This window comes from Desmodus rotundus, chromosome 9 (genome assembly GCF_022682495.2).
Source record: "Desmodus rotundus isolate HL8 chromosome 9, HLdesRot8A.1, whole genome shotgun sequence".
In the NCBI taxonomy this organism is placed as follows: Eukaryota; Metazoa; Chordata; class Mammalia; order Chiroptera; family Phyllostomidae; genus Desmodus; species Desmodus rotundus.
The window spans coordinates 41,746,933-41,760,592 of NC_071395.1; the positions used below are offsets into that span (position 1 = coordinate 41,746,933).

The following is a 13,660-nucleotide window of genomic DNA, read 5'->3' on the forward strand; positions in this document are numbered from 1 at the left end:
AACTTATAAGTATGACCTATGGACATGAACTATAGGGGGGGAATGTGGGAGGGAGGGAGGTGGGCAGGATGGAGTGGAGTGGGGGGGGAAATGGGACAACTGTAATAGCATAATCAATAAATATATTAAAAAATAAAATTAAAAAAAAAAAAAAAAAAAAAAGACAGCTCAGGACCAAGAGTCCTGGGTAATGTACAGGAAAGCAAGAAGGGTATACTGACGGGCTTTGCATAATCCTGGAGGGACTCTGACTGATGTACAGAGTCAAAATGACCTTGGAATTAATTACAACTGTGCCAAAAGGAAAAACTGAAAAAAAGAAAAAGAGGAAAAACTGAGTAAACAGAAAGCAGATCCACATGGGTAAAAATACCCTATGAGACTGTGAATTCAGAATTTCTTCGTGTACATGTTTGATTTTGCTACTATTTCCAGTCTATGAGCCAAAAAAGGATACATAGGTATAAAACTAGGCTATTCTTCTGATCACCCTCCATAGGGCACTCTTGATGTCTCTGTTCCTCAGGCTGTAGATGAAGGGGTTCAGCATGGGGGTGACCAGAGTGTACACCACCGAGGCCACTGCACCCTTCCTCAGGGAGGATGACACAGCAGAACTGAAGTACACCCCAAGGCCTGTTCCATAAAATAAGCAAACAACTGACAGGTGAGACCCACAGGTGGAGAAGGCCTTATACTTGCCCCCTGATGATGGGACTCTCACAATGGAGGAAACAATTCGAGTGTAAGAAAAAAGGATCCCTGAGAGTGGAACACCACCAAAGACGACCCCAATAAAATAGGTCATTATGTTATTGGTGGAGGTGTCAGAACAAGCAAGGTTGAGGAGATGAGAAGGGTGACAAAAAAAATGAGGAATTTCCACATCTGCACAAAAGGTAAGTTGTGACACCATCAAGTAGTGCAGCTGGGAGTCCAAAAGGCTGAAGAAAAATGACAGCAGGACACACAAGCCACAGAGGCGGGGGTTCATGATGACCAGGTAGTGTAGAGGCTGACAAATGGCCACCAACCGGTCATAAGCCATCACAGCCAGAAGTAGACTGTCCAAACTTGCAAACAGAGAAAAAAACGTGACCTGAGTTAGGCAGCCTGCGTAGGTGATGGATTTGCTGTATGTCTGGAGGTTCACCAGCATCTTGGGAACCATAGTGCTGCTGAAACTGATATCACCCAGGGACAAATTGGAAAGGAAGAAGTACATAGGTGTGTGGAGGTGGGAGTCAGAGATGACGACCAGGATGATGAGCAGGTTCCCCAGCATGGTCACCAGGTACATGGCCAGGAACAGCCCAAACAGAAGAGGCTGCAGCTCTGGATCATCTGACAGTCCCAGGAGGAAGAATTGGGAGTCATCTGTTCGATTCTGTGGTACTATGCAGATAGGATGCAGTTTGAGAAAGAAGAGAGTGTTGAATACACGAAACAAGGGTAGACACATCCATTTATTGCATTCAACTTTATTTATTTATTCACAAATAAAGTAATTATTTATTTATTTATTCATAAATAAAGTACTTACACTGGAGCTTGAGACCTCCCACCACCACCCCTTAACCTTCAGCAACATTTCTCAGTTGTCAACTCTTTCAGAACTCCTTCCTTATGGATGTCTGGGCTGTTTACCTGTTTCTATAAACACCCACTTTAGAGACCCTGGCTCAAAGAATATTAGAGAAGAAAAGACACTTGAGATTAAAAAATCCCATCAACAGAGCAAAATGCCAGCCTTCTACTTTGGAAGTAAAAATATGGAATGGGACATATTGTTCCCTAAGCAAAAATCATCTTAATTGGAAGATGCTCAGAAGCAGTTGAATGTACTTTATCTCACTCAGGTGCAGTCCCACAAATTCCCTTAATTTACAATGTAGTCTTGAAGAGCTAAAACCACATTTCTGTACTCTAACTTAAAGTGTTCATAAGCAGGTATGTTTTTGTATGGCAATTATCTTCAAGGGTTTTCATCTATACTTGGATTTAGGACATCCATCTTCCATGGAGATAAGTGTTCCCTCAAGTGTGTGGGTTATCTGGTCAAAGTCAGTCCTTCAACTGTAACTCAGATATGTATATTTTTGGCCTTAGTGGACTTCACCTTTTGCAAAATATGTCTTTGTTAAATGCACAAAACCATACAGCACCTCTAATCCTAAAGATGGTGTTAGTTTACAGTGCACCAATGATTAAATAGTAATTCACTTTCATGAATACTCTGTACTCACTTTTCTTTTGTGAAAGCTTATTTTCTGTCAGTGATACACAATCTCAGAGAAACATTTGCTCTTGAGGTTCCATTTTACTGTTTCTGTTTGTCCTGGCTGTGTAAAATTTCTTAAATTTGTCTCTAACCACAAACATTGGTGAAAGTTGATTTCCCATCAAATCCAACCCTCCAATGAACAGTTGAGAAACTGAGAACCAAAGCCAGGCCTTAAACCTAAGTGGGCCTCCTTAGCCAGCTTAAATGTTTTTCAAGTCAATTCTTCCTGAGAGAGGGATTGCCTTTCTTCGCAATTCCACACCTGGAATTTATGGGCACAGACAACATTCTGGTGATGGTGGTAGGGGTGAGTGGGTGTAGGTGGAAGAGGGTTCCAGGGGGGTTAAATGATGATGGAAAAAATACAATAAAATAAAAAGATAATAAAAAATATTTAGTGATGGGCTGGCCATAACCTGGAGCCAATTAAATCAGAATTTCTACACATAAGTCTTTTGGGCATACTATCATAAAGCTAGAGCAGAGAACCATTCTCAGACAATGAATAAACATTGTATTAAAGTTATGAATTCTTCTCCATATCATTTTACCCACTTCCCATATTAAACTATAAATATGTAATAATGCATGCTGTAGAACTTATATTTATTACTGATAAAACTTGAGGGGTTTTTCCTATCCCTGCACGAACTTCCCTGCACTTCAGTTGTCCAAAGGCAAAACTGTCATGAATCTGGTGGATGCGTTTTCCTCACAATATTTTTATAATATTAGTAGTGAGTTATGCATTCACAGTATTTTTTTAAAAACTTACCTATATGCCCACATACTACACATCCTGTTCCCTGAGTCTCATTGACCACAGCATGGTGTTTTAAGTCTCTCTGTGATATGCATACATCTATTGCAGCTCTTTAAATGATGCATAATATTACCTGTGGGTTAAACTTCATTTAATTCTTCAATTTTTTTATGAGACAGTGGTAAGAAAATTCTTATGCCCTTCTCATATCACAAGAGCGAGAATTTCTTAAGGACATAGGCATAAAAGATTTGAGGTGTAAAAACATTGATACATGTGCAATTTTACTATTAATTACCTATTTATGTTCCCAATAGAAAAATGAGACAAAAACAATTGCCAAGGGATGAAATCATCAAGTTCCCTGACGTCTGATTAGCAGTAGTCTTTTCATGGTATAGCCACATCAAAGTTCCCATCTCGTATGGGGAACGGTGTTTCCATATCTCAGCTTTACAAAATGTGCTCACACAGGTGTTACTATTCATAGAAACCCCTAGTAGTATCCACACACTCATTCAGTAAAGGTCCCTGCAAACCACTGGGCCCATTTTGCTAATTCACAGGTGAACTCGCCCAATCCCAAGAGAAGGAATTGGTGGTTGAGCCCCTGTTTGCTCATCTGAGGATGAGGCAGGATTGGAAAGAAACCATTGTTGTGCTGTGGTGGAGGGGACAGAGACCTGGGTAGTAATCAGGGACTGAGTCCCCCAGCTGTCATCCACTCAATGTGAAGTGTGTGTGATCTCTCCACCCCTCTGGGCAGGTATCTCTTACATAGAAATGGGAGAATAACACCCACCTCTGGGAAATGTGTGGCACCTAACAGAGGTTTGCCCTCAAGAAATGTTCAGTCATGCTTCTGAAATGACATTGAAATAGTGGGCTTGTTGATGAAAACTGTCGTGAGAAAGGTGTAATGACATATTATTCCATCAGATCGCAGCGAGGGGAGGAAGCCTATCAGGTCCCAGGTAATTCGTTCATGGAGTGAGTGGAAATCCTAACGTGTCTCAGTCCACACAGTAAGACTTACTTCTCTTACTTTTTTCCTTATTTTTTTATTTTTTTCCTATTTAGAAATTCAGCACAGTTTTTCTTTATGTTTAAGTGTTGTAGATTCTACTAATGAAAATGGATAGGTTTCTTAGAAAATCGCTGCCATTGATACATGCAGGAACAGTTGTATCTCCCGTCTAGTCCTACGAGACACTGCTGGAAGACTGAAAGCACGGGAGGACAGCACCTGCTGTGTGGAAGCAACATCGCCTACTCTCTGCCTCTGAGATCCAAGGCAGAGCCTGTTCAATGTTTATCAGAGATTGTTCTTCTCTGCCGAGCAGAGTGTAGGTCCTGGAGGATCAGAAATGAAGTGGACCCTTGTTTCCCTCCACGGATTCAGAATCTGCCTGTGCAAGGACCAAAATATCTGAAACTTTCCTTGTTGGTGCCCTCCCATCTGTTTCCCCAACTCTCCTATTTGTCTGAATGACAAAAGAGAAAATGCCCCTTCTCCATCCATCATCCCCATAGTACTCACTGGGCTGTTCTGTCTCTGCTGGAGTAGAACCAGGCAGTGAGAATCCACTGCCCCTGCCCTGCGTGGGCACTGGAGGTTCAGGCTCTGTTCCCAGGGCTGGCAGTATGGCCGCGTTCGTCATGGGCCTCCTGATGCAGTGATATGAGATGAGAAAACTAAGATGTGAAGCCCACTGGGCTGAGACGGGAACTTCAAGGGCTGGCGGCGAAGCTGATGATCTATTCTTGCATGGACTTGGGAGCTCAATGCTCAGAGTTCATAATTAGCCAAATCGGTCTGTGTCATCTGAGTCTCTGAGGACTTGCTATTATTAACAGAAGAGGAAAATGGAAGATACCTTCAATGGCTTGGCCCTTCCTCTTCTCAGGCAGAAGCTCCCCTATACTCCTCACTTCTGACTTCCAAGTTGCAGGAATTTTACAAATTCAGACAAGTTCCTTTTTATTAAGAAAAGCAATGTCTGACTTGTATGTCTGCTTGTTAATTGGATTGATCATTCTATGTGAAGATAATTATGTTGTCTCTCCCAAGAATACGATATAATTTCCATTTTCTCATTTAAGATTTGCATCTCCAAGAAGAGACTTTCTCTTTTTCTTCTGTAGTCTGCTTTGGGATTTGGGATTTTATGTGTTAAGAGATGTGTTCTTGTTCTTGTTGCTATTTTGAAAGGCAGTCACAGTCCTACTTTTTGCATAGAATTTATGTTTGTTATACATTAGACAACCATCTATTTTGATATGCCAAATGGCAATTTTCATAAATCCTACAGGGTGTTTCTGGACGTCTGTGTTCTAGATGTAGGGCTGCAGTCATGTCATCTTTTTTTAATTTAATTTATTGGGGTGACATGGGTTAATAAAATTATTAGCTCTCAGGCATAAAATTCCACATTATATCATCTGTATATTGTATTGCATGTTCACCAGCAGGCACCAAGGTTCCTCCCATCCCCATCCATCCCCCATTTACCCTCTTCTACCTGCTCCACTCCTTTTCCCTCTGGTAGCCACCATACTGTTGTCTGCATCTCTATGGATTTTTTCCTTGCTTAATCCCTTTACCATTTTAACCCAGCCCCCCTACACCCTTTCTCCTCTGGCAGCTGTCCATTCATTCTCGGTGTCTGTGACTCTGTTCACAGTTTGTTTGTTAGTTTATTTTGTTCATTGAATTCCACATGCAAGTGAAACCACATGGTACTTGTATTTCTCAGGCCTATTTCACTTAGTATAATGCTCTGCAGTTAATAATAATAATAATAATATTAATAATAATATTAATAATTATTAATAATAATAAAACACGAAAATATTAAAAAGAAAGAAAAAACTTTTTAAAATTCTCCAGGTCCGCCCATGCTATCACAAGAAGTAAGATTTCCCTTCTAATTACAGCCAAGCAGTATTTCATTGTGTAAATACACCACAACTCTTTTATCCACTCATCTACTGATGGGCACCTGGGCTGCTTCCAGGTCTTGGCTATTGTCAATAACACCACAATGAACATTGGGGTGCATATATCCTTTCAAAACAGTGTTCCGGGATTCTTTAGATGTATTTTCAGAAGTGGAATCTTTGGGTCATAAGGCAGTTCCATTTTTAATATTTTGAGGAAGCTCCATACTATTTCCATAGTGGCACATCAGTCTTCTTTCCCACCAACAGTACAAGAAGGTTCCCTTTTCTCCGCATCCTCACAAACACTTGTAGCGTCTTGATTTATTGATGATAGCCATTCTGACAGGAGTTAGGTGATATGGCATTGTGGGTTTAATTTTCATTTCTCTGATGATTAGTGATGTTACGCATCTTTTATTATATCTATTGGCCATCTGTATGTCCTCTTTGGACAAATATCTGTTCAGGTCCTTTGTCCATTTTTTAATTGGATTGCTTGGGTATTTGGCGGGGTTTTGTTGTTGTTGTCGTTTGGTTTGAGTTGTACAAGTTTATAAATGCGAGATAGTAACCCTTTGTAACTGGCAAAAGTGTTCTCCCATTTGGTTGGTTGTCTTTTCATTTTGGGATTGGTTTAATTTTCTGTGCCAAAGCTTTTAGCTTGATGTGATTCTATTTTTTTTTGTATTTTCTTTCATTGGCCCTGTCTAAAGAGATATATCAGAAAAAATATTGCTATAAGAAATGTCTGTTCCCACTTTGTTGAGGGTTTTTATCATAAATGGGCGCTGTACCTTATCAAATGCTTTTTCCGCATCTATTGATATGATCAAGTGGTTTTTGTCTTTGCTTTTGTTTATGTGGTGTATTATGTTTATTGATTTGCAAATATTGTACCATCCTTGCATCCCTGGGATGAATCCCACTTGATCATGGTGTATGATCTTTTTAATGTACTGCTGGATGCATTTTGCCAATATTTTGTTGAGGATTTGAGCATCTATGTTCATCAGTGATATTGGCCTGAAGTTTTCTTTCTTTGTTATGTCTTTATCTGGTTTTGGGATTAGGATGATGTTGGCTTCATAAAACAAGTTTGGGAGTCTTCCATCTTCTTGAATTTTTTGAAATAATCTGTGGAGGATGAGGGTTAGCTCCCCCTTAAATGTTCTGTAGAATTCTCCTGTGAAACCATCTGGTCCAGGGCTTTTGTGTGTTGGAAGCTTTTAGATTACTCGTTCAATTTCATCAGGCATTACTGGCCTGTTCAGGCTTTCTTCTTCTTCTTCATTGAGTTTTGGAAGGTTATATTTTTCTAGAAATTTGTCCATTTCATCTAGGTTTTCAAATTTTTTGGCATACAGTTCTTTGTGGTAATTTCTTACAATCCTTTGCATTTCAGTGGTATCAGTTGCAGTCTCTCCTCTTTCATTTCTGATTGTGTTTATTTGGGTCCTCTCTCTTTTTTTCTTGATGAGCCTGCTTAAGAGCTTCTCAGTTTTGTTTATATTTTCAAAGAACCAGCTCCTGGATTCGTTGATCCTTACAATTGTGCTTTTAGTCTCTATGTCATTTAATTCTGCTCTGATCTTGGTTATTTCCTTTTACTTGCTCTGGGTTGTCTTTGTTGTTGTTCCTCGAGTTCTTGTAGATGCAGGGTTAGGTTGTTTATTTGAGGTATTTCTATTCTTTTTAGGTAGGCCTGTATCGCTATAAACTTCCCTCTCAAGACTGCCTTTGCTATGTCCCATAGGTTTTGGATTGTTGTGAGTTCATTTTCATTTGTTTCCAGAAACTTTTTGATTTCTTCCCTAATCTCATATTTCACTTATTCATGTTTAATAGCATGCTATTCAATCTCCATGTTTTTGAGTGTTTGGGGGGTTTTTCCTTGAGATTTGTTTCTAGTTTCAGTCCCTTATGGTCAGAGAAAATGCTAGATATGATTTCAATTTTCTTGAATTTGTTGAGGCTTATTTTGTGTCCTATCATGAACATAATAAATAGAAGAAAAAAGGAAACAAAATATAACCAGAGACATTGAAGTTAAGAACAATCTAACAATGGTCAGTGGGGAGGGGACAGTGAAGAGAGGGGATTACAGGACCTACTATAAAGGACACATGGACAAAATCAAAGGGGAGGGTGGAGGTGGGGGAGGGAGGGGATTTGGCTGGGGTGGGGTGGAGGGATGGGGAGAAAAGGCACACAACTGTAATTGAATAACAATAAAAAATTAAAATTAAAAAAATGTTTCATGTGCATTTGAGAAGAATGTGTATTTTGCTTCTTTGGGATGAAAGGCTCTATATATATCAGTTAAATCCATTTCATCCAAGGCCTTGTTCAATGCCACAATATCTTTGTTGATATCTTGTTTAGAAGATCTGTCCATCTTTGACAGTGGGGTATTAAAATCCCCTACTATAATTGTGTTGCTGTCAATATCTTTCTTGAAGTCCTCCAGGATTTGCTTTATGTATTTGGGTGCTCCTATGTTGGGTGCATATATATTTACAATGTTTATGTCTTCTTGGTGGATTCTTCCTTTGAGTATTATGAAATGACCTTCTGGGTCTCTCTTTATGGCCCTTCTTTGGAAGTCTATTTTGTCTGATATGAGTATTGCTACCCCTGTTTTTTCCTGTCCGTTTGCTTGGAAAATTTGTTTCCAGCCCTTCACTTTCAGTCTGTGTAGGTCTTTTTTCCTGAGGTGGGTCTCTTGTAGGTAGCATATGTGTGGGTCATGTTTTCTTATCCATTCAGCTATTCTACGTCTTTTGATTGGAGCATTTAATCCATTTACATTTAAGGTTATTATTGACAGGTACTTATTCAGTGCTGATTCTTTGTACCTGTGTTCTCTCTTTCTCTCTTTTCCTTCCTTTCCTTACAGCAGCCCCTTTAGCATCTCTTGCAGAGCTGGTTTGGTGGAGGTATATTCTTTTAGACTTCTTTTGTCTGGGAAACTCTTTATTTGGCCTTCTATCTTGATTGAGGGCCGTGCTGGGTAAAGTAGTCTTGGTTGCAGGCCTCTGGTTCTCATTACTTGGAATATTTCTCTTCTTGCTTGGAGCGTTTCCATTGAGAAGTCAGTTGCTAATCTTATCGGGGCTCCCTTGTATGTTACTTCCTTTTTTCCCTTGCTGCCTTTAAGATTCTTTCTTTGTCTTGGAATTTTGCCATTTTAGTTATGATGTGTCTTGCAGTGGGCCTCTTTGGGTTCCTCTTGATTGGGATTCTCTGTTATTCCTGGATTTGTGTGACTTTTTCTCTCATCAAATTAGGGAAATTTTCTATCATTACTTTTTCAAAGAGGTTTTCTATCCCTTGCTCTTCCTCTTCTCCTCTGGTATCCCTATTATATGGATATTATTGCATTTCATGTTATCCTGCATTTCCCTTATTGCCTCTTCATTCTTTCTGAGCCTCTTTTCCTTTTCTTGCTCATTCTGTGTTTTTTTCTACCTTGTCCTCCAGCTCGCTGATCCGATCCTCTGCTTCATCGAGCCTGCTTTTGATTCCTTCTACTGTGTTCTTCAGTTCAGAAATTGTATTCTTCTTTTCCTCTTGGCCCCTGTTGACAGTTTCTATTTCCTTTTTCATGTTGGTATAGTTTGCAGTGAGTTCTTTGTAGTTTCCCTGTAGTTTTTGGTAATTCTGTGTGAGCTCATGAAGCTTCTTTATAACCAATTCCTTGAACTCATTATCTGATAGTTGACTTGCCTCTTTTTCATTTAGTATTGTTTCTGAGACTTCCCCCTTTCCTTTCATTTGGGGATTGTTTCTTTGTCTTCCCATTGTATGTGAGACTCTTCCTGTTAGCCTCTTCTTCTTAAGTTGCTCTGATCTGACCCCTGGGTTTTTGGTGTAAACTTCTGTGACAGAACACCTGTGAGATTTAGTGGTACAGTCTCCTTGATCTCCTGATCTTACTGATCTTGGGCTGTGGTTTATGTTGGCTCTGTGTATGTCTTTGGTTTTTGGTTCTTGTTGGGTCTTTCTTTGGTGGGTCTTTCCCACCAGCTGGTTATCTGAGGGTCAGTCTGTCCCCCACCTCTTGTTTTCTGTTGTGCAGGTGTGGGCAGGTTGTGTTGGAGCTGGTTCTTCCGTGTGTACAAGGTTTTGAGGCTTTTCTCTTGCTCTTGTTCAGTTGTTTGTTCTTAGTAATTTCTTCACTATTTATTCGTATTTTCAAATAGATCCTGGGTTGACTTAGTGTGGCTTCCACTCCTTCCTTCACCTTCTTCTCTTCTTATTTGTTGGTGTTTCCTTTGTTGGTGGGTTTCTTCTTCCAGGAGGTATCCTGGTGTTCCCAGCTTCTACCTACTCTTTTTTATGGTAGGCCTTCTCAGGGCTATGGGTGTGCGTGCAGAGCCTTCCTTGATTCGCACTCTCCCCAGTGCCTGTGGTCTCAGCTCCCTCCAAGACGAGGTGCGGACACTCCCTGGTAGGTGGGCACACTCCCCATCGCTGGGCACACTCCCAGTCGCTGGGCACCCTCCCCTGGGTGGTGCCTGTAGTCTCAGCTCCCTCCGAGATGAGGTGCGGACACTCCCCGGTCGATGCACACAGTCTCTGGACGGGTGGCAGGGTGAAGAGGAGACTGGAGCTGTTGCTTCAGGGGATCCCCAAAGTGCCCCGGAGGATCTTTTTCTTTGGGGAAAATCCTCCTGCTCAATCCTGTGGCTTCCTCTGTACAAGGAAGGGCCTGTCCTCTCACACAGCCCACCTCTCCAGCTGGGCGGGGGACTGTCCAGGTCAGGGTCACAAATGTCCCAACTTTCAACTCTCCTCAGCCAGCGCCAATGGTCTCCCTGGGTTTACCACTTCGTCCTTATTCCCCTCCCTGCGAATTCAGGCAACCAGGTCTCTCACAGTGTTGCTCCAGCCTTGTTTGGCAGGGGAGGGGGCCGTTAACCCAGCTCTCTCCCAGGAGTCCTGCGGCAGGCCCACCCCGGGCGGGCCTGGGGCTACAGCCGCCCTGGTCCCCGCGCTGGTCCCAGAGACCTTTTTGTCCTGAAGCAATCCCCTTACCTTCTGTTTTCTCAGCGTCCTCTGTATGTTTTGGTCTCCTATCTTCATAAATGCTGGGCTGCTTTTGGCAGTTCGCTTTGTTCCTCAGTAGAATGGGTAGGTGTTTCACCCTATCCATTGCAGGGGGATGTGGACTCCGCTCCCACCTATCTCACCACCTATCTTAAGAACAACCTCTCCTCTTAAATTTCATGAGACTTGTGTTGTATCCTGACATGTGATCTGTTCAGGAAAACTTTCCACATGTCCCGGAAAATAGTATATATTTTGTTCATTGGGGTAGAATGCTCTGAAGATAACCATTAAATCCATCTGTCTGGTGTGTCCTTTATGGCTGCTGATTCCTTGTGATTTTCTGTCTGCACACTCTGTTCATTAATGTCAGTGGGTGTTAAAATCCCCTACTATGACTGTTTTAGTGTCCATCTCTCCCTTTATGTCCATCAAGATTTACTTTATATATTTAGGTGTCCCTGAGATGGGTGCATAAATGTTCTCAAGAGGTATGTCCTCTTGTTACAGTGCTCCATTAATCATTATGTAGTGTCTTCCTTACTGCAGCCTTTGTTTTAAAGTGCAACATGGAGGTCATTGGGCCTCTCCCAGATTTGTTGTTCAAGGTCCTAAGATAGTGTCCCTCAAAGATCTGATCCTTTGGCATGCTTTTAAAAGTAGTTTCTCAGGATCCATCAATCAATGTCTAGGTAGGTACTCAAAAGCATTAAAAAGGAAAAACTCACATAGATTCTTGCAGGCCAACATTCATAGCAGAATTAGCCAAAATATGAAAACAATCCAAATTTCTGTCAACAGATGAGTGGATAAGCAAAATTAAGTATATATACAATTGAATATTATTCAACCTTTTTAAAGGAATGAAATTCTGAATCATGTGCAAATTGGTTGAAACTTGAAAACATTATGCCAAGCGAGATATTCCAGACACAAAAGGATAAGAATTATATGAGCTCACTTTTATGAAGTGCCTAAGATAAGCAAATTCGTAGAGGCAGAAGTAGAATAGAGGTTTCATGGGGAGGGGGGTGGAAGAATGGGGAGTTGGTGTTTAATGAATATAGAGCTTCTCTTTGGGATGATGATCTTTGGGAAAAATGAGTAGAAATAGATACTGGTGGTGGTTTCATGACATTGTGAATACACAACAATAAAAAAAACTTTACATTTAAAAATGGTTAAAATTACACATATACATACCATTCTACCGATATAAACATATATAGCCATGCTAAAAATATTAGTAAAGTAAAACTACTGCAGTTTTCCTTTAAATATAGATTCTTGTGCTACCCCCTGGAGATGCTGACAACATGAGTCTAGGGGAAATACAAGTCTGAGAAGATGTAGGGTAAATGAAGTCAGTCAGGCTCCCTCACCCAGATGTCTGCGCAACTAAGAGGAGCAGTATTCCCATCACATTGAAAATGGGCCTGCACTCACAGGGTCATGCTTTGTTATATAATATCGTGGCACCCTGCCAGCTTTGAGTGCATTTAGTATAAAAGGGAGTTGGGATTCCCTGCCAGTGTGACACAAGGCTTTCAGAGTGTGTGGATCATCCCACCCTTGAATAAAAGCATCTCAGCCATCCCAACCTCTCTGAAAATTTTCTTCCATCGGCCCAAATCTCAAGTGAACCTGTCTGGCTTTGAATGGTTGCAACACAGAAGATATAGATTAGCAAAAACCTCAGTTGATAGTTTTGATAAAGCTAAAATTATGAGCCATTGCCCTGGAAAAATGGGTCTCAGTGGATTGTCATAGAAACCAGCAAAACTTGGAACTTATGAAAATTCCAAATTATCACATCCGAACTCAGGTCTACAAAGGCAGATATTGGGGAATGATACTCTGAAATCTGTTCTAACAAGCTCTCAAGGTCATCTTGGTGCAAGCTCAAGTTTGAGAACCATCTCCTTGTGAATCCTGGGACCATTTGCTAATCAACAATCTATCCAATGAGGAAACTGCAAGCTAGAAAATGATGACACTTGGCTCTGACTTGTGGGGCTCAGTGTGTTGGGTGTCATCCCACAAAGTGAAAGGTTGCCAGTTCCATTCCCAGTCATGGCACATGCTTGTGTTTTGAGTTCAGTCCCCAGTCCTGGCATGTACAAGAGGAAATCGATTGGTGTTCCTCTCTCGCGTTTATGTTTTTGTCCCTCTCTTTTTCCCTCCCTTCCTCTCTCTCAAATAAATAACACATAAGTAAATAAATATTAAAGAAAATGATGACACTTGTTTCCAAGAGTAGGTTCAACAAAGACTAGTGTCATTCACCCAGAGCTAGGGATCCAGAAGAAAAGAATGGCAGCTGGCCCAACTGTTAGTCCTCCAGGGATAAGGAATTGGTGAGACAGAGACACCTTCCTTTGTGACCCTGCCCCTGAGGAGTCACCTGATCAGGGAATCGAAGAGGCATTGATCAATTTGTCTAACAAACTTCAGAGGGAATTCTGCCCACAGGACCACAGAACCTGTAACATAACAACTTATAGTCACCAAGGCTCTCACGTGCCCGACCCAAGACACTCATGCCTTCTCCAGGAGGAATCAGCCAGGTTCTATATCACAAGCCTGATCCTGTATTCTTCTATTTTGGGGAATAGATCTTG

General features: G+C 41.1%; 1 protein-coding gene across 1 annotated transcript; it reads right to left on the reverse strand.

Moving 5' to 3' along the window:
- Nucleotides 1-469: 469 nt before the first annotated feature.
- On the reverse strand, nt 470-4,741 carry LOC128779221 (olfactory receptor 7E178-like). The gene is made up of 2 exons (XM_053911227.1): nt 4,588-4,741; nt 470-1,395 (listed from the first exon to the last, which is right to left on the reverse strand). Exons 1-2 carry the CDS (start codon nt 4,706-4,708, stop codon nt 470-472), a joined length of 1,047 nt encoding a protein of 348 aa, XP_053767202.1. The 5' UTR covers nt 4,709-4,741.
- Nucleotides 4,742-13,660: the final 8,919 nt, after the last annotated feature.

Excerpts from the sequence above, each read along its gene's own strand:
- LOC128779221 (XM_053911227.1), bottom strand. The coding sequence starts at position 4,708 with ATGACGAACGCGGCCATACTGCCAGCCCTGGGAACAGAGCCTGAACCT. Across the intron at positions 1,396-4,587 it reads AGCAGAGACAGAACAGCCCA|TACCACAGAATCGAACAGAT; the intron begins GTGAGTACTATG and ends CTATCTGCATAG.